This window comes from Podarcis tiliguerta, assembly GCF_965153285.1.
Source record: "Podarcis tiliguerta genome assembly, chromosome: 13".
Taxonomy (NCBI): Eukaryota; Metazoa; Chordata; class Lepidosauria; order Squamata; family Lacertidae; genus Podarcis; species Podarcis tiliguerta.
Window position 1 is genome coordinate 51,891,811 of NC_139546.1, and position 25,110 is coordinate 51,916,920.

General features: G+C 47.3%; 2 protein-coding genes and 1 long non-coding RNA gene across 12 annotated transcripts in view; 2 read left to right on the plus strand and 1 right to left on the minus strand.

The window, feature by feature from the left end:
• The window catches only part of ZCWPW1 (zinc finger CW-type and PWWP domain containing 1), a 34,672-nt gene extending 19,013 nt beyond the window's left edge, over positions 1-15,659 (plus strand). For all 7 annotated transcript variants that reach the window (XM_083410342.1, XM_083410336.1, XM_083410337.1 and 4 more), the window contains exons 8-17: positions 1,616-1,732; positions 2,457-2,577; positions 6,794-6,869; positions 7,082-7,186; positions 8,970-9,053; positions 10,588-10,663; positions 10,765-10,862; positions 11,059-11,122; positions 14,373-14,507; positions 14,795-15,659. In XM_083410342.1, coding sequence (XP_083266468.1) covers positions 1,616-1,732; positions 2,457-2,577; positions 6,794-6,869; positions 7,082-7,186; positions 8,970-9,053; positions 10,588-10,663; positions 10,765-10,862; positions 11,059-11,122; positions 14,373-14,507; positions 14,795-15,120 — 1,202 coding nt within the window. In that variant the 3' untranslated portion in view covers positions 15,121-15,659. The remainder of the gene's footprint in view (positions 1-1,615; positions 1,733-2,456; positions 2,578-6,793; positions 6,870-7,081; positions 7,187-8,969; positions 9,054-10,587; positions 10,664-10,764; positions 10,863-11,058; positions 11,123-14,372; positions 14,508-14,794) is intronic.
• On the minus strand, positions 15,445-17,180 carry LOC310663245. The gene is made up of 3 exons (XR_014504427.1): positions 17,091-17,180; positions 16,223-16,989; positions 15,445-15,861 (listed from the first exon to the last, which is right to left on the minus strand). It is a non-coding gene; the product is annotated as an uncharacterized lncRNA (long non-coding RNA).
• A 113-nt stretch (positions 17,181-17,293) lies between these two features.
• The window catches only part of LOC310662870 (phosphatidylinositol 4,5-bisphosphate 3-kinase catalytic subunit alpha isoform-like), a 39,043-nt gene continuing 31,226 nt past the window's right edge, over positions 17,294-25,110 (plus strand). Inside the window, exon 1 of one of the 4 annotated variants that reach the window (XM_083410108.1) lies at positions 17,294-17,346. The gene's annotated coding sequence lies outside the window, so the exon portion shown is untranslated. Of the gene's footprint in view, positions 17,347-23,593; positions 24,845-25,110 lie in introns of those variants that run through there. The other 3 variants (XM_083410109.1, XM_083410106.1, XM_083410107.1) reach the window with 3 other exon arrangements.

The window sequence follows — 25,110 nt, forward strand, 5'->3', positions numbered from 1 at the left end:
TGGGGATGGGGGATCGAAGGCAGATCAGCCAGACTGGCTTCGGAGCTCTGGTGGGCTGCGGCGCTCCTGCCGTTTTTTTGTGCACAGTCCACAGGGGAAAGCCCTGGACGTTTGGCGGGGATTGATGCAACCTTAAATAACTTGCTGTAAGAACAAGAAAGTGAACTGAGTGGCCCACTGCTTAAAAATAATAAAATGAAGTGCATTGCCTCACAGAACACCTACAAAGGAAGCTGCAGAGCTGCTGTTGTTAGATATTCCATTAATTATGGGGAAACTACCAAGGGTCTTGTGGCACCATAAAGACTATGATGGCCGTAGCTTTCTTTCTTGGCTAGACTTCACCTGCATGAAATTGGCAGACACATATAGTTGGGAGTATTGGAAGGTGGGGAGGGGGGTGTAGACAGTGGTCCAGGGGGCTGTGGAATATAAGGCTCTGTGACAATACTTTTAAGCCAACCCTAAATGCAGGTAAGATGAGCACAGCGACCGCCATTCACAGCAGCAGTACTGATAGGTGACATTAGCACAATGATCACTTTGTGAGGCTGATTTCTAGTTCAGCAGTTTCATCCTGAAGTCTCCCTTTCAAGGTCCTTTGTTGAATAATGATATTTTGGGCAGCCGCAGAGTGCCTCGGGAGATTCAAGACCTCTCTCCCACTGGTTTCTGAGTTGTTGCTGTCTTGGATGTCAGATTTGAGTCCATTTATTATTTTACACGGAGGTTGCCTATCCTATGTATAGAGGGGGGAAAGCATAGATATTGGTCCACAGGAGAAACAAAATCCAAAGTAGGACAACCAAAATGTCAGAAAATCATGAGCACTTTTAAGTTCTCCAGAACTTAAACATCCATCAGGCTGGATGTTGAGGAAAACAGCGGGGGCGGGTGTGTGTGAGAGAGAATTTGGCATGGTATTGCAACCACAAAGTATGCAATTGGTCATTGTGGCTTTAACATCATACCAGCTTTCTCTCTCTCCCCCCTCCTTCAGTTTTCTTTAATATCCAGCTCTTCTGGCTATTTGCATTTTTGTTGTTATTGTTCTGTGTACATTGGAAAAAGACATTGTTGGCAGGTGACAGCATCTATCGCATTCAACAATGAGCAGGTGAATGTTTTGACTGGTGTTCAGCAAGGACAAGCTTACCACCCAAGGCACATGAGAAGGAAGTGTCATTGTCTAAATGGGCTGTAGATCATTGTTGATACTTTGGAGTGCCGTTAATTAGGCCACGACGTTGTACATGACAGCAAGTGTTGTGTCACTTACTCTTCTGTGGTTGTCTTGGGCACAGCTGAAGCGTTTCAGAATCCCTGAGTACCTTGGCTTGTGGAAGCCCCAAGGAACAACCATAGATGGACCCACATCTGAAGAGTTGAAAGCCCCAGTCTCCTAAGAAGATAGGAACACATATCTTCATATGGTAGCCCATAACACAGCTACAATTCATATTAAGATAGATTGCTTAATCCCCTCTAACAGAAGTATCCACACACTGAGAGTTAGCCTGAGTGACGCTCATCTACTTCACCTGCACCTCCACCTTGTGCAGCTCCAAGCATGAAGTCTGCTGTTTCATGATTTCCCCCCTTTTCACCACTCTAGGCTGGTGCATGGCATGGGTCCAGTGCTCTTATCCAACCTGTGAGAAGTGGAGGCGGCTTAGCAGTGACATAGACCCATCGGTTCTGTCTGAGGACTGGACATGTAGCCAGAACCCAGGTAAAACAGAAGGGAAAGGGAAGCCTTTTCCTGCAGGGGCTGACAGACATTTGGTGGCCTCTCCTTTCCTCAGTTAAATACAAAGAATTGTGACCGCTCAGTGTCCCTCAGAACCCCTGTCTGCCTGGGCAGCATGTGGCTCTCCAGATGTTTTTAAGCTCCAGCTCCCATCAGTCCCAGCCAGCATGGTCAGTAGTCCGGAAAGTTGTAGTCCATAAATCGGGTGAAGGGAAATACTACTTGAGAAGCTAGAGGGCTGCTGCCAGTCAGAACAGACCAGACTTGGACTACAGCTCCCATCAGCCCTGGGCTGATAAAGAGTTCCAGCCCCAACATTTGGAAGGCACCAGGTTTGGGAAGACGGGTGTATCAGTCTGACCCAGTGAACATGAGATTATAAGGCATCACCATCATCACATGCTCTTGACCATTGTAAAATCTACCCTTTCAAAACGAAGGCGTCTTGTGGGAGTCTAGAACCTCTTCCAGTCACTGCAACGGGTTGCTTTTGGTGCCTTCTCTATGAGTTATTTTGTTTTGCTGCTGTCACTATGTATTGTACCTTACGCAGCAGTACAAAAGGAAGGGTCACTGCCCCAAAGGGGCTTGTATTCAGCAAAGGGAAGAGAGAAGTGAAAAGGGGTCGGGGTAGAGAAAATGCATTTGTTTCAATTAGACAGACTTCCCAGATTCTTTTCAGCGGGGTATTTCTTTTCCGTTGCAGATCTCGAGCACAACAGCTGCAGCATTCCAGAGGAAACATGGTCAGGGTCTGAGAACGAGGTGGTCTATGCTGTTTATATTCCTGGGTCAATCGTGTGGGCCAAGCAATATGGATACCCATGGTAGGGAAGGAACACACAACTCTTGGGTTCTTCTAGGCAGAGGTCTGATATCACAAATGAGTCATAGAGGCTGCGTACACACTGTACCTTTAAAGCACATTCAAAGCACATTATTTCCCTTAGAGAATTCTGGGCACTGTACTTTTCCCTTCACAGAGTTACAGTTCCTGAAAGCACCCTTTGACAAACTACAGTGCCCAGAATTCTTTGAGTGGGGGGAATGTATTTTAAAGGCATGGTGTGTACCCAGCCTCAGATACTGCAAATAGGCTGTTTTACAACATTTGATTTTCTGTGGATTAAGTGGGAAGAAATATGGGCTGGCATTTTGATGCTGATGAAGTTATGTAGACGCTGGGAGACACCTGCATAGATGAGCAGCAGCCCCCATCCCACAACAAACTATCATGCTTGTTACTATGTTTTTATCATGGGATGTTTTATAAAGTGTTTCTAATGTTGTACACTGCCCTGAGATCTTTCGGTAAAGAATGGTATATAAATTGAAATAATAATAATGATAAGGTCCCCCTTTGCCCTTAACATAGGCAGAGATCCTCAACATGCGTTACAGGGATGCAAGTCCCCGTGAAACGAATGAGAGTGCCAGATTAGAAAGAGGGACCCATAAACACAGCAGGGTTTATTTTATTTTTTAAACGGGCTTCAGGATATCGTGCAGTGCAGTGGCAAGCAAGTATTGATTGTGTGGGCAGCACACTACACCGTGCTAAACAAACCAGTTTTCCATTGCCAACTTATCGTCAGGCTTGGAGCACAAAACAATAGTCCCAGCACTAGTTAACCAACGCACCCCCCCCCACACACACACTCCAAGGCAAAAATACACCTGCCCAGGTCTCTCAGAGTGAAAACCCCCGTTTTGCTCTGCTGTACTTAAAATCTCAGCTCCTTATAAACCTCAGTTCTATGTATCTTGATCCCTTCAGTTTTTTCAGCTGCTGACCCTCCTCGAAAGGCTTAGCCAAAATAGCCAATCTTTCTTAGCACCCTTGCCAGTACAGCAGCTGCAGTCTTTTGACAGAAAAACTGGCCAAGAATGGGGCCTCTAAGCCGCAGAAAGGGGAGCTCCCCAGAAACACAGCTTTACTTACATGCCCAGCGCATCTCCGGGCTTTATAGAATCATAGAATCTTAGAATTGGAAGGGACCCCAAGGTTCATCTAGTTCCACCCCCTGCGATGCAGGAAACTCAGCTAAAGCGTCCATGACTGATGGCCATCCAACCTCTGTTTAAAAACCTCCAAGGAAGGAGAGTCCACCACCTCTCATGGGGGTCTGTTCCACTGCTGAACAGTTCTTACTGTCAGAAAGTTTTCCCGAATGTTTAGTCAGAATCGCCTTTCCTGCAACTTGAAGCCATTGCTTCAAGTCCTACCCGCCAGAGCAGGAGAAAACAAGCATGCTCCATCCTCCATGTGACAACCCTTAAGGTATTTGAAGATGGCTTTCATATCTCCTCAGTCTCCTCTTTTCCAGGCTAAACTTAGAATCATAGAATCATAGAGTTGGAAGAGACCACAAGGGCCATCGAGTCCAACCCCCTGCCAAGCAGGAAACACCATCAGAGCACTCCTGACATATGGTTGTCAAGCCTCTGCTTAAAGACCTCCAAAGAAGGAGACTCCACCACACTCCTTGGCAGCAAATTCCACTGCCGAACAGCTCTTACTGTCAGGAAGTTCTTCCTAATGTTTAGGTGGAATCTTCTTTCTTGTAGTTTGGATCCATTGCTCCGTGTCCGCTTCTCTGGAGCAGCAGAAAACAACCTTTCTCCCTCCTCTATGTGACATCCTTTTCTATATTTGAACATGGCTATCATATCACCCCTTAACCTCCTCTTCTCCAGGCTAAACATGCCCAGCTCCCTTAGCCGTTCCTCATAAGGCATCGTTTCCAGGCCTTCAAGTGCTCCTTCCAGCTTGTCAACATCCTTCTTAAATTGTGGTGCCCAGAATTGGACACAGTATTCCAGATGTGGTCTGACTAAGGCAGAATAGAGTGGTACTATTACTTCCCTTGATCTGGACACTGTACTTCTGTTGATGCAGCCTAGAATAGCATTAGCTTTTTTTGCTGCTGCATCACACTGTTGCCTCATGTTGAGCTTGTGGTCCACCAAGACCCCTAGATCGTTTTCACATGTACTGCTAGTAAGTCAGGTGTCCCCAATCCTATATTTGTGCAGCTGGTTCTTCCTGCCTAAGTGCAGAACCTTACATTTGTCCCTTTTGAAATTCATTTTGTTAGCTAGCGCCCAGTACTCCAATCTGTTAAGGTCATTTTGAATTCTGATTCTGTCTTCTGTGGCATTAGCTACCCCTCCCACTTTGGTGCCATCTGCAAATTTGATGAGCATCCCCTCAATTCCTTCATCCATAAAGATGTTAAACAACAACAGGCCCAGGACAGAACCCTGCGGCACTCCACTTGTCATTTTTTCCCAGGATGATGAGGAACCATGAATGAGTACTATTTGTGCTATCCTCACAACAACCTTGTAAGGTAGGTTAGACTGAGACATTTTGGTCGCCCAGTAATTAAGTAGCGATTTGAATCCAGGTCCTGCCAGTTGTAGTCTTCCTCCATCCCATTCAGTTTTCCTCATGTATCATTGTCTTTTTAGGATTTACTGATGGTTTCTGCAAGCCACATTGGGAGCCTTTTTGCCTAGAAAGTGGATTTATAAATGCTTAAAATAAATAAAAAGCAGCCTGACAACCTAACCACTAATTGCTCCTGGAATTGCCTCTTTTTGTTTTCCTCAGTGTCAAATTTTAGCTATTAAAAGAAAAACCAATGGAGCTGGGTAATCAAAGTCTCCCCACTCCCTACCAAAAACTAGCATTGGAGCAATTAAGAAAGGCTATTGAGAGGAGGCAATTAATAGGCTGTTCCTCACTAATCCCCCACTAATCAGGAAGCAATAAAACAGGCTGAACTTGCAAACAGGAAGCATTTAATTAAAGGCACAGAATCCCCGAAAAGCCTCAATAGCACTTGACCCACACAGGTCAGGGAGACACCACAATGATGTTTTATTGCAAAAACAATATGCAGCACCACAAACCATGTCTGAGAAAACAAAGGAGAGCAACACAGAAAAATCCTGGTATGCAGCAACTGACTGCTCCATAAAAAGTATGTGAGCGAAGGATGACAATTGTAGAGAGACAGACTACTGCAGAAACAACCACTGTATGAGGTCACTGTACGCATCTCCTTTTGTTGACACTAGCCGTTTGCAGGTGTGATGAGAGAGAAGGGATGGACTTGCTAGTCCTGCCTCCTCCATGACAGCTGTATGCCCAGATTCACCACTTTCCTTGCATTGGAGGTGCAAGAGATTTGGGAGGCCTCTGCATGCAGATTAGAGCCCTGATCCCACACCTCCATGAGAGCCTCTATGAGAACAGCAAACTCCTGGTTCAGACCTTTGCTCTCAGTGCATGCAGAGTGGCAGGTCCAGACATAGGGGATAAAATGGATGCTAAGACCTCTGCTCTTCCTCAGGAAAGTTCAGTGGAACCTCGGGTTAAGGATTTAATTCATTCCGGAGGTCTGTTCTTAACCTGAAACTGTTCTTAACCTGAAGCACCACTTTAGCTAAAATGGGGCCTCCCGCTGCCACCGCGCCGCCGGAGCACGATTTCTGTTCTCATCCTGAAGCAAAGTTCTTATCCCGAGGTACTATTTCTGGGTTAGCGGAGTCTGTAACCTGAAGCGTCTGTAACCTGAAGCGTCTGTAACCTGAGGTACCACTGTTCTGTGTGAAAACTGAATGGCTTCCCTGCAGAAGCCATGCTGATTGCTCCTTAGCAAGGCTTGTTCTTCTATAATATACGACCTGCATGCTTAACATTTTAAGCCTTCAAAATAATTTTCCACCTATTTACTTCTGGACCGAAACTAGTATTGCATATATTGTCCTCCAGTCCTCCCAGAAGGGTAAAAGGTAAAAAAACCAGACCTTTAATAGTAACATTTGTTAGTTAAAAGATGAACAAATTGGCATTTGAGGTATTCAAAAGCTCTTTTGGGGTCATATGGGCCATATAGAAGAAGTTGTTTGCTTTTTTTAACGGGGCTTCAAAACATTTCCCAGTCCTCTGTTAACAGCTAACAGAAGCTAGGGTTGGCCTGGCGGTGTCTTCACAACAGTGTCTTTCGCTTTTTTCCAACCATGTGTTTATAGGTGGCCTGGAATTATAGAGGCTGATCCAGACATTGGAGAGTACTTCCTGTTCTCTTCTCAGGCAGATTCACTTCCTGTTAAGTATTATGTATATTTACTTTATATTATATTGTGCTTTCATGCTGGTGGGATAAATCTGACTTTATCCCTAAGTCAATGACTACTCAGCTCCAGCTGAAAGGTTCTTACCCACATTAGTCCTTATCTGAGATGCGTTCACACGCTGTCTCTCACAGGCTCGGCCACCCACCACAACTGACATGCTCTCTGTTTCCATTCCCATTTCAGTGCAAGTACCATGTGACCTTCTTGGGCAGCTCTGTGACCCGGGCTTGGATCTCTGCCTCCATGCTGAGGAACTTTGAGGAATCTTATGTGAAGGGGAATGGGGCAGTAAGTGGGGCTTTTGGCTAATGGCGGCTTGTTCACAAAATAAGGTGTCCCTGTCGCCATGAGGTTATGGGTTCTAAGAGGGTCCAATGGACAGGAGGTGCCTTTTGAAAGGGAGCAATAGCTGGGAAAAGTGAATAATTCCCGACGCTTGCTCTTTTGCGGGTGGGATCCAGACCAGTCGCATTAAGGCAGAAGAACATAAGAAGAGCCTTCTGGATCAAGGCAATATGGCCCATCTAATCCAGCATGCTGTTCTCAGAGATGTACCAATGGGAAACCCACAAGCAGGATTCTAGCACAAGATCCCTCTTCCCCCCCCCCTGTGGTTTCTAGCAACCAGTATTCAGAAAGATTGCTGCCTCCAACTTTGGGGGCAAAGTCCTATGCCTTTTTTCTGGCCCACGTAGGACTAGAGCCAGTATGGTGCAGTGGTTAAGAGCGGTAGTCTCGTAATCTGGTGAACCGGGTTCGCTTCTCTGCTCCTCCATGTGCAGCTGCTGGGTGACCTTGGGCCAGTCACACTTCTCTGAAGTCTCTCAGCCTCACTCACCTCACAGTCTGTTTGTTGGGGGGGAGGAAGGGAAAGGAGAATGTTAGCCGCTTTGAGACTCCTTAAAGGGAGTGAAAGGTGGGATATCAAATCCAAACTCTTCTTCTTCTTCTAGTCTGGATAGTTGGCCTTGGTGAAGATTTGACGTTTTCATCCCCAAAAAGTTTTTGATTTGAGTTTCTACTGAAATGAGGCTGCATTTTAATGTTGTATTTTAATCTTGTTTTTAAGTTGTATTTTAATCAATTGTTTTTATACCTGGTGTTAGCCGCCCTGAGCCTGGTCTTGGCTGGGGAGAGTGGGGTATAAATATTATTATTATTATTATTATTATTATTATTATTATTATTATTATAGCATAACCATCATGGTCAGTAACCATCAATATAGCCCTCTCCTTCATGAATTTGTCTGATCCTCTTTTAAAGCCGTCCAAGTTGGTGGCCATCCCTGCCTCCTGTAGGAGCGAGTTCCATAGTTTAATTCTGTGCCGTGTGAAGTACTTCACTTTGCACGATTAAAGTGGAATTGGCACTCTTGTGCAACAAACCTGCTTCCCCCTCAAAAAAAGCAGATGTTATGCAGTAAGGAAAATGACAGGAAAATGTACTGGGAATTATGGGGTAACAGTTGCTTGATACGGCATTGTATATCCTCCTTGCAAACAAATCAAAACGAGAGCTCAATAAACAGGTTGTCTGCAGGCTGCCAAAATCTGCTAGCAAAGCTGGTGTGTGATTTCTGCAAGCTTCTTAATCTTAAAATCAGAGGAGAACTTTGCCCCCGTCCCCCTTTCCCTCCATCTGCAATCCAGCCCTGCAATTTGGAAAGACAGTTGCCTGATTAGGCCCCAGCTGCACAATGAACCTGGATTAGTTTCAGAGCTGTCCAGCTATCATGACTTCCCCCAAGGCGCCTTGGGAATTGAGGCTCTAGTGGCAGATCTATGTATTTAAACTCAGATTTGCCCCAGACATGTAGAAAGAGGAGCAAAAGTGGCATGCAGATAAGGAATGCAGAATTTCCCCCTCATCTGTTTCTTACTTCCCCGCAGCCACCTTTCCCAAGCATAGAGGAGAAAAGCTTTGGGAGTGACAGACTCTGGGCAGGTAAACCACACATGGGCTAAGTGTTTAGCAGACACCCCATTGATGTTAAGAAGCAGCATCCACACACAGTCCCTTTCTCCCTCACTTCTTAAATCATAGCTATGTTCTGTATTTTCTTTTTGAGGCCAAGCTAAAGAACAAGGGTGACAAGAGGGACTTTGAAGCTGCTGTGAAGATGGCAAATGAAGCAGAGCAATTAAGCATTCAGGTGTGACACAGGCAGGTTCCATACCCCCCCCCCCATAAACCTAGGTTGATTTTTCTCTGGAATAATTGCATCCTTTGCTTTCACGCTTTTTGCAGAGGATGTTATTGGCAGATCATTGGGGCCCAATATCTTCTGTGTTCTCCTGTATTTTCTCAGACATGATCTGTGTAGCAATTTTTGTATGGAATGAAATGGAAATCTCGTTGATTTATTTAGAACATCCCACTTTACAGCCAAGAAGAGCTTTCAAAGCAACTTACAAAACATTCTTGCAATGGAAAACCCCATTCTAGTCTTTTATCGGAAACAGAAATAACATGAGATTCTTAAGGATGCATTTCCTGCCATCATACTTGATCTTTCCTGGTGTTGCCCTCTAGCCTCCGCCTACTAGGCAGCAAGGCCATTGGGAACCTTGGAGGCAAGTGAGTGATTGAGCAGCTGGAGCTCGCTCAGATTTCAGCACCATCCTGTCTGCTGTGGGGTAGCAAAGGTTATTGTGGGTCTTTAGAGCCACTGATTTTTTTAAAAAAAAGAATTAAAAAGCTTCTCCCTTCCAGCTTTGGCCCGTCATTGTTTTCTGTTGTGGGATTCTTGGTACATTGCTCCTTAATTAGTCATTTTATGTTCCCTGTGACTAATGTTTGTGTGGGGGAACAACAAGGGGAGAGGACTTCCTTTCGTTATTTCATTTCATTTTCTATCATCACTAGTGACTTGCAGCAGCTGACTAGCATCCTAGCTAGCCCTTGGGCTAATGCACAGCTCCCCATTCACATCTGTGGGTGTTGCACGATGGTGTATTCTGTGAATCTCCTTTCTTGTAACTTGAATTCATTGGTTTGGGTCCTAGCCATGAATATATCATGTGTGGGGAAGAAAATCCTAGCTTAAGCCAACTGGGGCTTCTAGTTGAGCAGGGCTAGTTTATAATGCCAAGGCTGTGGTTTGGAGTCTGTGGCATAAGAAGAGAGTGCTTCTGAGGCTATGCAGAGATAGCCTGTGCTCTGAGTTGCCATACATTTGGAGCTGGGGCAACTGACCTCCAGGCCAAAAGGCATAGCAGCTGGGAGCCCCAGCCTTTCTCTCCTATTGGAAATTGAAGCATATCAGTACTATAACACCTAAACGGCCTCGATCCTGTATACCTGAAGGAGCGTCTCCACCCCCATCGTTCAGCCCGGACACTGAGGTCCAGCTCCGAGGGCCTTCTGGCGGTTCCCTCATTGTGAGAAGTGAGGTTACAGAGGGCCTTCTCGGTAGTGGCGCCTGCCCTGTGGAACGCCCTCCCACCAGATGTGAAGGAAATAAGCAGCTATCTTCTTTTTAAAAGACATCTGAAGGCAGCCCTGTTTAGGGAAGTTTTTAATATTTAATGCTGTATTGGTTTTAACACTTGATTGGAAGCCGCCCAGAGTGGCTGGGGAAACTCAGCCAGATGGGCGGGGTATAATAATAAATTTATTATTATTATTATTATTATTATTATTATTATTATTATTATTATTATTACTTTTCTCTTTGACTGCACCAGGAGAGAATAAGAATATTTGGATTCTATAGCCGATTCAGCGGGAGAGAGTCACTTAAAAACAACAGAGACTTGAAAGGTACCATGACATGCAGGATGGGGTCAGAAGTCAGAATATTGCCAGACGAGCTGAAAGACAGACCCCCCACCCTGCACTCTTTGTTCCTTTTTGCATCGTAGATCATGTACACGTTACCTGTAAGCCTCCTGCCAAGAGGATCCGAGAACCAAAGGGTGGGATGAAAAATGTATCAACATCAAACGAGAGCCAAGAAAAGGTTGGTTCAGTCTTTGCACTTTTAGAAATGTTTGGGCATCTCCCCGCTTTTAACAATCTGGCTGCTGCAGACGGCCCCTTCATATATTTTCCTAACAATCCATTGTGAGGAAGGTAGATGTTGTTGGTCTAGTGAAGTTTTAGTAGGTCCATCATGTTCTCTCTGTTAACATTAACAAATAGTATCTCTCTCCTAGCTTCTGCCTGAGACACCAGTGATGAAATCTGATGGAGATTTCAAAAAGAAAACCAACATAGAAGGTGAGGTTTTGACCAGTCACCCTCCCCAGCAACCTCAACCTCAGGCCTCTCTTCTCTTTTAAGCTATGTGCCATAACTATGAGTGCAAGCTAGCGTAGGCTACTGGCAGGATCAACTTGGGGCTCTTCCAAACTGGTGTGTGGGTTTTTATGGGGGGGGGCAGGGTGTATTCTGCAACATGTCATTGATGCAATCAAGACTATAGTTTCCACTTTATTAATTGTTCTGCTGTGCTTCCCCAATGCTACCATGTTGTTCCCATCTGTAGGGGCAACCTTTGTGCTACAGTAAAACAAAAACAGGACAACAGCCACCCTGGAACATTTGTGTTTACTATTTATTTATTTATGCATGCATGCATGCATGCAAATATTTAGAAACTGCACTTTTGTATAAAGAGAGAGAGAGAGAGAGATACAAACCACAAGGTGGTATACAACCTGAAAATACAACACTGCGGTAAAAACAATTTTAAAATGTCAGGCACATCAGTAAAAGCTGGATGGCAAAGAATCTGAGGTTTGAAAGGCCCATTTAAATACAGCGGTACCTCGGTTTACAAACTTAGTCCATTCCGGAAGTCCGTTCTTAAACCAAAACCGTTCTTGAACCGAGGTCCGCTTTCCCTAACGAGGCCTCTCGCTGCCGGTGCCCTTCCACCATTCAGATTTCGTTCTTAGACCGAGGTAAAGTTCTCAAACCAAGACACTATTTCCGGTTTTGCGGAGTTTGTAAACTAAATGGTTCTTAAACTGGACTGTTCTTAAACCGAGGTACCACTGTAATACGGTTTTTAGAAGACATCTGAAAACAAACAGGGATGACTCCTGATGAACCTCTACTAGCGAGGTGTTCCACTAGGCAGGGAGTTTTACAGGGCTCGGTCCCTGGTAAGGCCACCAGAACCTGAGGGCGCATGTGGGGCCTCCAAAAGTGCCCATCAGAAGGCCTCTGTTATTGAGACCTAGCATAAGGAACCAGGTGGTCCTTAGGGTACTTTAGGCCCAAGCTGTTTAGGGCTTTGGGAATTAACACAAATACCTTGAACCCAGGACGCGGGTGGCACTGTGGGCAAAACCTCAGCACCTAGGACTTGCCGATCGCATGGTCGGCGGTTCGAATCCCCGCTGCGGGGTGCGTTCCCGCCGTTCGGTCCCAGTGCCTGCCAACCTAGCAGTTCGAAAGCACCTCCGGGTGCAAGTAGATAAATAGGGACCGCTTTATAGCGGGAAGGTAAACGGCGTTTCCGTGTGCTGCGCTGGCTCGCCAGATGCAGCTTGTTACGCTGGCCACGTGACCCGGAAGTGTCTGCGGACAGCGCTGGCTCCCGGCCTTTAGAGTGAGATGAGCGCACAACCCTAGAGTCTGGTAAGACTGGCCCGAACGGGCAGGGGCACCTTTACCTTTACCTTTACCTTGAACCCAGGCCTCTGGCAAATTGCTAACCAGTGCAGTCTGCTCAGCAGCAGAGTAGTCTGCTCCTGTGAGCAGTCTGGTCACCACATTCTGCACTAGCTGCATCTTCTGGACCAGCCTTTCTCAGCCTTGGGTCCCTAGAATTTTGTACTACAACTCCCATCATCCCTGACCACTGGTCCTGTTAGCTAGGGATGGTGGGAGTTGTAGTCCAACAACAACTGGGGACCCAAGGTTGAGAAAGGCTGTTCTGGACCATATAGAAGGGCAGCCCCATGTAAAACATATTGCAGTAATCACGTCTTTGGGGTTATCAGTGCATGAACTCCTGGGGTCAGGCTTTCCTAGTCCAGTAGTGGTTGCAGCCGGCATACCAACAGAAACTGGTGGAAGACACTCCTAGCCACAGAGGTCACTTGGGCCGCTAATCACAAAGATGGATTCAGGAATACCTCCAAGCTGCAAACCAAATCCTTGGGGAATCTTACCCTGTCTAGAACAGGCAGTTGACCTTTACCCTGGACACAGGAGCCACCCACCCACAAGGCCCCTGTATTTCTAAGTGTCAAGGTCAGCTTGTTGGCCCACATCCAGTCCACCACTGCATCCAGGCACTGGTCCAGGCCTTGCACAGCGTCTCCTGACTCAGATGTAATGGAGAAATAGAGCTCAGTGTCATCAGTATACAGATGACACCTTGCACCACGCGTCCTAATGACTACTCCCCGTGGCTTCAAATAGATGTTGTGTAGCAATGGGGGGTAAGAGGTGCCTTTTGGCACTTCACAGGGTAAGCACCAGGGCCCCCAAAGAGCATTCTCTCTACTTGGGGCATGATCCTGCAGGGTAGGAAGAGAGGCACTGTGGCACAGTGCCACCAGTTCCCATCCCGCAGAGTCAGCCCAGAAGGATACCGTGGTCAATGGTATCAAAAACTGCTGAGAGATTGAGCAGGGCTGCACCCTCCCTGTTCTTTTCTCTATAAAGGTCATCCATCAGGGCAACCAAGGCTGATTCGGTCCTGAATCCAGGTCTGAGCCCAGACTGGGATGGATCTAGTTGGTCAGTCTCATCCAGGAATGTTTGAAGTTGTTTCGCCACAACCCTCTCTATCGCCTTCCCTAAAATGAGGATATTTGTGACCAGTTGTTAATTGGGTCCATAACCAGCTTCTTTAGTAGTGGCGGCACTGTCACCCCCTTTAAAGGGGCAGGCACCTCTCCCTCACACAGTGAAACATTCACTACATCTTGGACCCACCCGATCAAGACCCCACAGCTTGTTTTCACCTGCCTTGAAAAGCAGAGATCCATAGGGCATGTAGTCGGGCACATACCTGCCGGAACCTTGAAATGTTATGAAAAGTTATAGGATTTAAGCAGGAAGGTATGGGGCACACACCAGTTGCAAACAAAGCAGTGTGACCTCCTTCAAACTTCTTGCAGGCACAAGCAGCACTGAAAGTCTGCTGGTTTGTAACCACCCCGCAACATCATGAGCATGATGCATACTCAATAAAAAGGATATCTGGAGGGGCTCGAGGGTAACATTAAATCCATCAAAAAGAAGAGGGAAAGTAGCATATACAGTGGTACCTTGGGTTACATACGCTTCAGGTTACAGACTCAGCTAACCCAGAAATAGTGCTTCAGGTTAAGAACTCTGCTTCAGGATGAGAACAGAAATCGTGCTCTGGCGGCACGGCAACAGCAGAAGGCCCCGTTAGCTAAAGTGGTGCTTCAGGTTAAGAACAGTTTCAGGTTAAGTACGGACCTCTGGAACGAATTAAGTACTTAACCTGAGGTACCACTGTGTATACAACTTGTTCACACAGGGGCAAAAAAAACCAAGTCATCAACTGAAGGTACCCCACTTTCATCAAAGAGGAGCAGGAAAGAGATGGCAGTCCCCAAAGCTGCTGCTGTTCCAAAAGGATCTGTCCAAACGAAGGCACGGGATGCTCAAAAAGGTAAGAGAGAGCTCTTTGCTCTATATGTGAGAAACCGATAATGTTTGCTGCTATGTCAGCCCAGAAGCACAACTGGGAATGAAATCCCAAGTTGTGAAACCTTTTTGTTATAGTTCAATAGTTGTCTGACATTCTATTTAGCACCCAGCAAAGGAAGGCGGTAGAAGGGACTGTTTTGCTCTGGCAAGACGGGTTGTTCTGCGCCCTTAGATACGGGAGAGGATATTGTTCTCCACACGCAGGATAACTCTGGGGAGATCTTCACTGGCTTTTGTGTTCCCCTCAAGGTTCTAAGAGCTCGTTCGCTGCTCCATGGTCTAAGAGTGCCACAGCTGAGCAGCTCAGCTCTTGCAGACACGGCAGCAGCCCTCCCTTAATGCCCTCCAGTTATCCAAGCAAGGAAGACAGTATGAGCAAGGCTGATGTCTCCCCAGTGACAGAAAGTGAAGTGATGTCGAACAGGGGTGTTGTGGGTCTTGAGGAGTCGAGTGAAGCCGTGGCCCAGGAGAAAGAAGAAGAAGATGAAACCTTCAGCAGCCAGGAGATGGCTGTCTTTGCTGAGGAGAAGAATTACTCTTCTGATGAATTTTCATTGGTCTTGTTTGAGGAGTAGCCTTTCAGAAAGGGGTGTGTCCTGACCTCAAGTGTAAAGGGTGGATAATTTCTTCATCTATATAAGCCTTCCCCACCCAGCCTGGTGTCTTCTAGGTGTTGTGGACTACAACATAGTCTTGAGTTTGAGAGCACTGATGGAAAGTAGACATACTAAGCATAGCAGAGGATGTGAGGAAAAGGTTCTTGCAGCTTTGATTCTTGAGTTTAATCCGCCTAGGAAGTTTGTGACAGCTTGTTTTTAAACAGGGCTGTGAAAATCCCCCTTTCCCGTTCCTTGGTTAAACAGGCAACTGGAATCACAGCTATAAGCAAGGCAAGGAAAGTAAATTCACCCTTTAATAAATCTGATTGACTTGTTTAGAACTTAGTGCAAAAGAGAAACCAGGTGAAATGGCAATCGAAATTTAGGAGTTGTTTTCCACCCATTTGGAAGGTTACCAAAAATCTTGTCTGTGTTTAAAGATGTACAACATTTCCCCCCGGTTGTTTATAATTACAATTCAGCAAAGCTCTATTAAAATCTGGTTTTGGATCTAACCGAGTGTCCTCCTGTTTTACCGATTTCATAAATGCTAGAAGCATGGTCGCACACTTGTACGGAGACTGATAAAATGTACAAACCACACACAGCTACCCCAGTTGGGAGGAATAATTAAAGCCACTCATTCACACAAACATAGACTATGGAATGATAGGCTGTTGTCTGCAACAAAGGCACTAACAAGTTTGTATCAGAAAGCTTTGTACAGTCGTGCCTCGCAAGACGAAAAGAATCTGTTCCGTGAGTCTCTTCGTCTAGCGGTTTTTTCGTCTTGCGAAGCAAGCCCATTGGCGGATTAGCGCTATTAGCGGTTTAGCGGCTATTAGCGGCTATTAAAGGCTTAAGGGATTAGCGGATTAGCTGCTAAAAGGCTATTAGCAGCTTAGTGCCTTAGAAAAAGGGGGTGGGGAGCGGAACCCCCCCCCCCAGGAATCGCAACACATTTTCGTCTTGCGAAGCAAGCCCATAGAGAAATTTGTCCTGCGAAGCACCTCCAAAACGGAAAACCCTTTCGTCTAGCGGGTTTTCCGTCTTGCGAGGCATTCGTCTTGCGGGGCACCACTGTATTTAACTTCTGAGCACCAGCCTGATCTTATTAAAGTTTTATTCAAGGTACAATGGCACACGGACAGCAGACCAGGGCTGGGGAACCCATGGCTTTCTCAGTGCTGTAGGAACACAGTTCCTGTCATTCCTCACCATTAGCCTTCAGCAGGGGCTGAAGTCGTCCCACAATATCTGGTCACAGGTTTCCCTGCCATACGCAACCAATCTTGAAAGAATCTTGTTCTGTCACTTCTCACGTGGCTCACTAAACAGCTATCTAATGTGTTCATGTCAGCCCTATATGCTTCTTTCAGATCCATTAGCCCGCTTGTCTCCCTGCCTCATTCAAGCTCAGTGCATGAAAGATAGCTGAGTTACACCAAAGTACATTGAAGTGTGCATTGCATTGTTGTTCTTCTACCTATCGTTTGGCGGATTTGTTCTTTTAACTTTGCTGTAAGAAAACAAAAGAGAAAAACTCTGGGCTGTAGGAAGGGGAGGAGGATAATTAGAAACCACAGTTTCCTTGAGATATGCACCGTATACACATATTCTTCAATTTCCCCTTCGTTCTCTTCCCATGTATGCATTTATAGAGCTCAGAGCAATGTGGTAGAGTGGTTAGAGTGTGGTCTGGAACCAGCCCGGCTGTAGGAAACCCAGACACAAGTTGCCATTCGGCCCTGTAGTTAACTGGGCAGCCTTAATCAAACCTCGCAGGTTTGATGTAGGGATAAAATACGGGAGAACAATGATCGACTTAAGTTCCTGGGAGGGAGGCTAGGATAAAAGGCAATAGAAATACAATGTAATCACAGTAACACCCAAAAATAATTTAAAAATAAAAGCACCTAAACAGCTTGTTCAGCAATGGAATTTACCATTAAATGGAATCCTCCATTCTCTGAACCCGCTGAACATCATTCTAGCTAGTAGAGAGGAAAGGTTGGCAGGAACAATCAATGTGTTAATAGCTTCACACCTCTCCTCTATAGCTTCACAGTGGGGTGGCACTAGCCATGTGCCAAAATTCAGAACTCCACCTGCTTCTAACTGTCACTTAACAGCTGATAGAAAGTTCCAGAATCCGTGTGGTTTAAGTGGTCCAGGTACATGTAGCTGGTGAGCCGTATCTCGGTCAGTTTTACTGCATAAGTAACTCCTTCATTTACTCTCCTTTCACCCAGTGATTGGAATTTAAGGAGGGCCCTGCTGGATTAGACCTGAGAGCTCAGGAGAAGCAGAACTAGCCAAAGAACAGTGAGCACGTGAGACAAACATTTGTTTGAGTCAGCGTCCTTCCGCAAAAAGCACTGTGACTGGGGATTCCTGATAAAACAATTGCCTCTGATTAAAAGTTAGACCTGTCAGCCACCTTGGACGATTCCTCCCTCTCAACCAAGGTTGTATTCTGTAAGCTTGGTTTTGCTTTTTGCAAAAAATAGCAGGGTTTGTTTGTGGTGACTGAGCGAGCAAAGCACCACAAGGTTTCAGAGGGAGGGAGGGAGGGTTCCCTACTTCAGCTTGCGGGGGCCTCATCCAGATCCCTCCTCTCTCAGGGAAGCACCAAAACACTCCCAATGCACCCTGATTCAGCCGGGGTTTGTTTCTATTCCTCTTTGCTTTCAAGAACACCTTCCGAGTTTCTCCATGTCTTTCCGCTCTCCCTTCCTCGAGTCTTCCTTGCAAAAAAGGGGATAATCAGATCATTTGAAAATGTCTCACTGGCGTTGGCTAAAAGTATGGAAAAACTAAGCCGCTCGCTTAATTTGCATAATTTATTCAGATCAGGGAATGTGACTTTCCTGCTGTTTTGCAGACTTTGGGCATTTATTCTTGGTGGAGATTACACGGTGCACGGAGCATAATTAAGATCCCTGCCCCCAGAGCATATATTCTCTCTATGATTAGTTTATCAGTACCTTTCAGTTAAATTGGCTGTGGCCTGGAGTGCCATTTCACGTTTCAGGGTGTGCCTGTGTCGTGGGACAGAATGACAGATGAACGGCAGGTGGGCGGGCCGCCGCTCAAGTCTTTCTTTGGCGTGGCTTCCTGTCTCTGGACTCTTGCTTCTTGCCCGCCCAGTGGCTTCTGGAGGAGAGTGGCTAAGTTTTTTTTGACCCGAGGAGGAGCCATCAGCTCTTTGCTGCCTCCATCCACCCCTTTGTCTCTCTCGGCTGCCTCTTCGTGCCCTTGAAGGCTTTCGTCTGAGACGCTGGGAGAGGAAGACGCAAACCACAGTGCTGAGGGAAGTGGCGCCTTGCCCAAGGTCACCTATGACAGGGACAGGAATAGAAAGGGGGAAGGGGAGCCACTTCCTGGCTTCCCGTCCCACACATGCCATGGCTCAGAAATAGGAAGTTGGCATGGGATTCTCCCACTGATTTAATATACATGACTGGGCACAACATGCTTTTTTGTTTTCTTGGCTAGGAGGCAAGAACTTGAAAGTGACTTCTACAAAAGAGACACCCAAAATATTTAGCTAACAGGACCTGCCTTCTCTCTGCCCCCCCCCCCCGCCCTTCCATTCATGTTCCTCCCTCTCCCCTCTAACTATGTCAAATATCTTGGATAAATTGCTGAGACGTTTTATTCTTAAAGAACAAAAAGGATTCTTTCGATTTGTGAAAGGGAAAAAAGGCAGGCCCTGATTTTTGCGGGGGGGGGGGTCGGTTGTGGAGGAAAGATATTTCTTTTTCTCCCTTTTCTCTTTAATTTTTTTTTTTTAACCCAATAGCTTGAAGTTCATGCAGCATTTTTAGGGGGTGACTCAGCGTTTGGCTCCAGCCACTTGTGTGTTCCAGACAGATGCCCTGGTCTAGATGTTGAGAAATGCTTGTTTTCGTGGCCGGCTGCCTTGAATGAGGCCAGCATTCCGCTTCTCCCCCCCATTTTCTTTTCCATATGGTAATGAGCATTCGTCTTGTGCATAAGGATTTATTTATTAATGTGAGGTATTCAGACAGACCTGGACTTCTGTCTTTATTTCGGGTTTGTTTTTTTTAAAAAGAGTTCTTCCCCACCTTTTCCACTTCAAACCAAAGCACCCATCATGGCAATGAACAACTGGGATTGAAACAAAATTTGAAACGTCACCGCACAATCCAAAACCAGCAGGCTGATGCCTAAATTATGGAGAGGGAGACAAAATCAAGCAAGGGCCAGACCAGGCGAAGAAAAAGGTCTTAAGAGGGCAGAAAATCAGCAATGAGATGGATTCGAGACAGTATGCTTCTGAATACTAGTTGCTGGAAACTTCAGAAGAAGGGAGCGTTGCTGCTCCCAGTTCTTGCTTGCAGTCTTCCTTTTGAGGCACCTGGCTGCTACTGTGACAAGAGGGTGATGAACAAGATTGGGCACTGGCCTGATCCGGAAGGCTCATCTTACGTTTACCTCCAGGGGCAAGGCGTTTTGCATTTCAGGGATTTAGTGAGGCAGAGCAGGGTAGGCAAGGATCTGGGACTTCTGACCTTACATCAGATATGTGATGCCGCTTAAGTCAGCCCAGAGGTGATTCCTCCTGACGTTAGATGCTCTTATTCTCAAACCAGGGCTGTCGATCAGCAGTGTAGAGGACCTCCTTTGTATGCAAAAGGGCCCTTGCTTCTGTAAAGGTAAAGGTAAAGGGACCCCTGACCATTAGGTCCAAGTTGTGACCGACTCTGGGGTTGCGGCGCTCATCTCGCTTTACTGGCCGAGGGAGCCGGCGTACAGCTTCCGGGTCATGTGGCCAGCAGGACTAAGCCGCTTCTGGGAACCAGCAGCGCATGGAAACGCCGTTTACCTTCCCGTCAGAGCGGTACCTGTTTATCTACTTGCACTTGACGTGCTTTTGAACTGCTAGGTTGGCAGGAGCAGGGACCGAGCAACAGGAGCTCACCCCGTCGCGGGGATTCAAACCACCGACCTTCCGATCAGCAAGTCCTAGGCTCTGTGGTTTAACCCACAGTGCCACCCGCGTCTGTACTTAATGGTATCTCCAGGTAGAGCTAGGAAAAACTCTCTACCTGAAACCCTGGTTACAGCCAGTCAATGGAGGCAGTGCTGAGCCACATGGAACCCAACTGTTCTTCCTTGGAGGGTTTTAAGCTAGCGGTTTGACGTTCATCCATCATGAATGCTTCATTTGAGATTCCTGCATTGCGGGGGGTTGGACTGGATGACCCTCAGCGTCCCTTTCAGCTACAATTCTATGCTTCTGAATGGGCTGGCTCTGCATAAGGCAGTTTATTGCGTTCTTAATCTCTAATGTCCACCCATCCACACAATGCATCAATAACTTATGAAGCTCTCATTTCACAGCATGGCGGCGATGGCCACCAACTTAAGTGGCATTGGAAGAGTGTTAGAGAATCTCATGGAGAATCTCTTTTGAAGGCTCCACAGTTGGAGGCAGAAAATGCGTATGAATGCCAGTTGATGGAGGGGAGAGATTTGAACTCCTGTTCTCGAATCCTGCTTGTGGGTTTCCCATTATGGGCACCTGTGTGGCAATTGTGAGAATCGGATACAGGACTAGAAGTGCCGTTGGCCGGATCCAGCAGACTCTTCTTATGTTCCCTGTTCTGGGAAGTTTTTAATATTTAACGCTGTACTGTTTTTAACACTTGATTGGGAGCTGCCCAGAGTGGCTGGGGAAGCTCAGCCAGATGGGCGGGGTATAAATAATAAATTATTATTATTATTATGGCTGTTGCTTGCATTGAATACAGGGAACCTCCATGGGTTACAGCTGCAAGGAAGGACAGTTTCCTTTGTGCCCTCCTTGTGAGGCTATTTGGGAGCAGGCGCTGTGGGTTAAACCACAGAGCCTAGGACTTGCTGATCAGAAGGTCAGCGGTTCGAATCCCCGCGACGGGGTGAGCTCCCGTTGCTCGGTCCCTGCTCCTGCCCACCTAGCAGTTCGAAAGCACGTCAAAGTGCAGGTAGATAAATAGGTACCGCTCCGGCGGGAAGGTAAACGGCGTTTCCATGCGCTGCTCTGGTTCGCCAGAAGCGGCTTAGTCCTGCTGGCCACATGACCCAGAAGCTGTACGCCGGCTCCCTCGGCCTGTAAAGCGAGATGAGCGCCGCAACCCCAGAGTTGTCCGCGACTGGACCTAATGGTCAGGGGTCCCTTTACCTTTTTAATTGGCCACTTTAGGTGAACATGCAGGATGTCGGGTCAAACAAGACCTGCAGAAAGGGACTTTTTATTTTGTGCTTGCTTGCTATGGTCAGTAGGAGGTCAGACAACAGAGGCACCAGGCTAAAAACGAGGAGGTGCCTTACTTCCTTTAAAAATACTTGCAGCAGCTTGTGACATCATTGAAAACAGTAACAGAGTGGTACCTTGGATTACATACGCTTCAGGTTACATACGCTTCAGGTTACAGACTCCGCTAACCCAGAAATAGTGCCTAGGTTTAAGAACTTTGCTTCAGGATGAGAACAGAAATCTCGCGGCGGCAGCGGGAGGCCCCATTAGCTAAAGTGGTACCTCAGGTTAAGAACAGTTCCAGGTTAAGAACGGACCTCTAGAACAAATTAAGTTCTTAACCCGAGGTACCACTCTACACCTTAGAATCTTAGATCTGTTGGAAGGAAACGTCTAGTAGTCTAACCTCCTGCAATGCAGGAATCATTGCTAAGGAATCGCTGGCAGACGGCCATCCAACCTCTGTTGAAAAACCTCCAGTGGAGGAGAGTCCACCAACTTGTGAGGGAACCCCTTCCAGTGCTGAACAGCCCTTACTGCCAGGAAGTTCCTCCTAATGTTTAGTCGGAATCTCCTTTCTTGTCATTTGAATCCATTGTTCTGGGTCTTCCCCTCCAGAGCAGCGGAAGGCAAGCTTGCTCCATCATCCATGTCACAGCCCTTCAGATGGCTCAATTCTCAGTCTCCTCTTCTCCAGGCTTCTCCTCCGCACGCCTTCCAGCTTGCCAAGATCCTCCTTAGGCACATCCAGCTTTATGCTGGACATTCCCCCCCCCTGCCCCCATGCCTTGATTGCAGCCTTCTCCAACCTGCTGCCCTCCAGCTGGTTTGGACAACTCCCATCAAACACCAGTGTGTGGTTGCTGGGAGTTGCCATCTAAAACATCTGCCAGGCACTAGGAGGAGAACCAATTGGAGCCTGCATGGGTTGGCTGGAGCAGAATGAAACACGTTTAAAGGACATATGCAGTTCAAGTGCAAGGGCCAGTATCAGACAAGGGAGAGTTAACAACAACATCATCATCATCATCATACTTTTTCTTCTTTGGCAATCACTCGTAGCTGAGTAATATTGTCTCCATAAACACTGTTTTAACAAGGAGTCCGTAAGTGACTGCGGAGGCCAATTCTGGACCCACACATCCTTCCACAGTGGGGACATTGGTTTCCAGGCGGGAGTTGATCACGGTGTCGATTTGCCAAGCGTGCCTTCCTCTTAGCACGTTTCTCCCTTGCATCCTGAGCTCAAGTGTCTTCAAAGCCCACGACACCTTTGGTCAAGGCTGTTCTCCAACTAGAGCACCCGCAGCCCAGTGTTTCTCAGTTGTCACTGTTTATACTACAATGCTGAGGTTAAACCAATGCTCCCATCCCTTTTCTCCTTTGCTTTGGAATATAAGGGTTTTGCCCAGGGCCGGGGCCCCAGTCATTGGAGGCTGGAGTATTCAGGCCAAGGGGGCACTGCCCCACTAACCTCAGCCTGCCCCAAGCTGCCTGCCTGCCTTCTTATTTACACCCAGCAAGGGGGTAGTTGACGCGGGTGGCGCTGTGGGTTAAACCACAGAGCCTAGGACTTGCCGATCAGAAGGTCGGTGGTTCGAATCCCTGTGACGGGGTGAGCTCCCATTGCTCAGTCCCTGCTCCTGCCAACCTAGCAGTTCGAAAGCACGCCAAAGTGCAAGTAGATCAATAGGTACCACTCCGGCGGGAAGGTAAACGGCGTTTCCGTGCATTGCTCTGGTTTGCCAGAAGCGGCTTAGTCCTGCTGGCCACATGACCCGGAAGCTGTACCCCGGCTCCCTTGGCCAATAAAGCGAGATGAGCGCTGCAACCCCAGAGTCGGCCGCGACTGTACCTAATGGTCAGGGGTCCCTTTACCTTTACTTTTTAAGGGGGTAGTTTAGGCTGTCATTGGCTCTGGCGCCACCTACTGTTGGGCTCCCTGCCTCCCGCCCTACCAGCCTCAATGGGCACCAGCCACCACCGCCTGGTGCCTGCCACATCTTTACAACCACAGCTGCAAAACTTGCAGGGGAAGGCCACAGCTAAGGTGGCGGAGCATCCCCAACAGCATTTCCAGGAAGAGCTGCCTCTTGAAACCGTGTTAGAAATTAGCACTTTTGTTTTGTTTTTGTAAAAAAACAACCAAAATCATTTTATAATGCATACAAAACAGAGAGAACGAAGCTATAACAACGGATGAACATTGAAAAACAAACCTGTAAAACGAAAAGCGCTTAGGATGAGTACAGTTGTGTGTGACTTAAAATAACAAAGCCCAAGTAAAGAACATTAGCATTATCTGATTCTTAAGTGTCGTTACAGATTTGCCAGGCTTGTCTTGAAAATTGTCCTTCTGCTGTCTGTGTAATAAAGGAATGCCGGATCAAATAAGAAGCACCTGGAGGTTCTGGTCCTTGTGGACATCTCAAGTTCACCCCCCTCATGTCACCATCACAACCCCCCCGGGTGGTAGGTGAGTCTGAGAGGTAGCCGTCGTCCAAGGCTGCTCCAGGGGAACGAAGACGGTTTTGATCTTGTCTGGGGTTAGACCTGACAAACCATGCTGGGATGGCAGCAGATGGCTGCGTTTGCCAAACTGGTGCCCTCCAGATGTGGTGGGGCTGGTGGGAATTGTGGTCCTGCACATCTGGAGGCTGCCAGCTTGACAAAGGATGCCATACCAACGAACGTCCCAGGAAAGCTCTCCCCGTCTGAGCTTTGCACGCGACTCCCAAATTAGTATCTCAAAACATACTGCGGAATCACACACAAACACCCTACCACAATCGAGCCCCTTTTGTGCAAATGTCTGTATCAATTTACGCAAGCGGCGATGATTCCATTTTCTCCTTGCTCTCTCCCCTCTCCCCACATTTTCCTATCTTTAGGGCAGGTTTAAAAAATTGCAGTCATCCTTTTTCTCTCTCATCCACCCCCCCCCCTTTTCCTGGAAAGAAAAAGGGGGGGGGGAATAAACACACACCCCTCCATCTCCCAAAAAGTGTCCCTTCCTGGCTGACATTGGGATGAATGGGGGTGTTGGATTGGGGGGGGGGAGAGAGAGATGCCCCCTCTTTGCTGCTGGAATTCGGGTGCTGCAAGAGGTGGGTTTAAAAATAATAATATTTTAGATAACCAGTTCTCTCTCCCTTTCCCCCGTTCCCCTCCCAGCTGTGTGAGAAACCCCGGATCCAACGGAAATCCGTGCTTTTCCATGCCGGATACGCGGCTTGCAAAAGCTCTCTCTGGCCGCTGGAAAGGGGGAGGCGGCGGAGAGAGGAATGGGACCCGATGGTCACAGCAGTAGGGGAGGGAGAAGGATCTTTCGCGGTGGGGGGGGGGGTGGGCTGGGGGAAGGAGGAAGAGCTTCTGCATCCTTCAAAACCAAGACCTAACCTTGCCTTCTCTTCTGATTCAAGGATCCGGAGGCACGTAAGTCGCTTTCTTTTGTTACAAAACCCCCTTTTCCAGCGGTGGGGATAACGTAGAACCAAGTTGCCGGCGGCGGAGGGGGCGGGGGAGGAAAAGGAATATATTGATGGGGGCTACCTGCTTCGTTCCTTCGGGGACTCCAGCTGGCAAAAGCAAGGAGGGCTCGGGTTTTTATTTTCCTGCCTTCACTAGGAAATATCCAACCCCCCCCCCCTTTGCCAAAACATGCGTCAAACCCATCCACAACAGCAGCACCCCACTTCCTT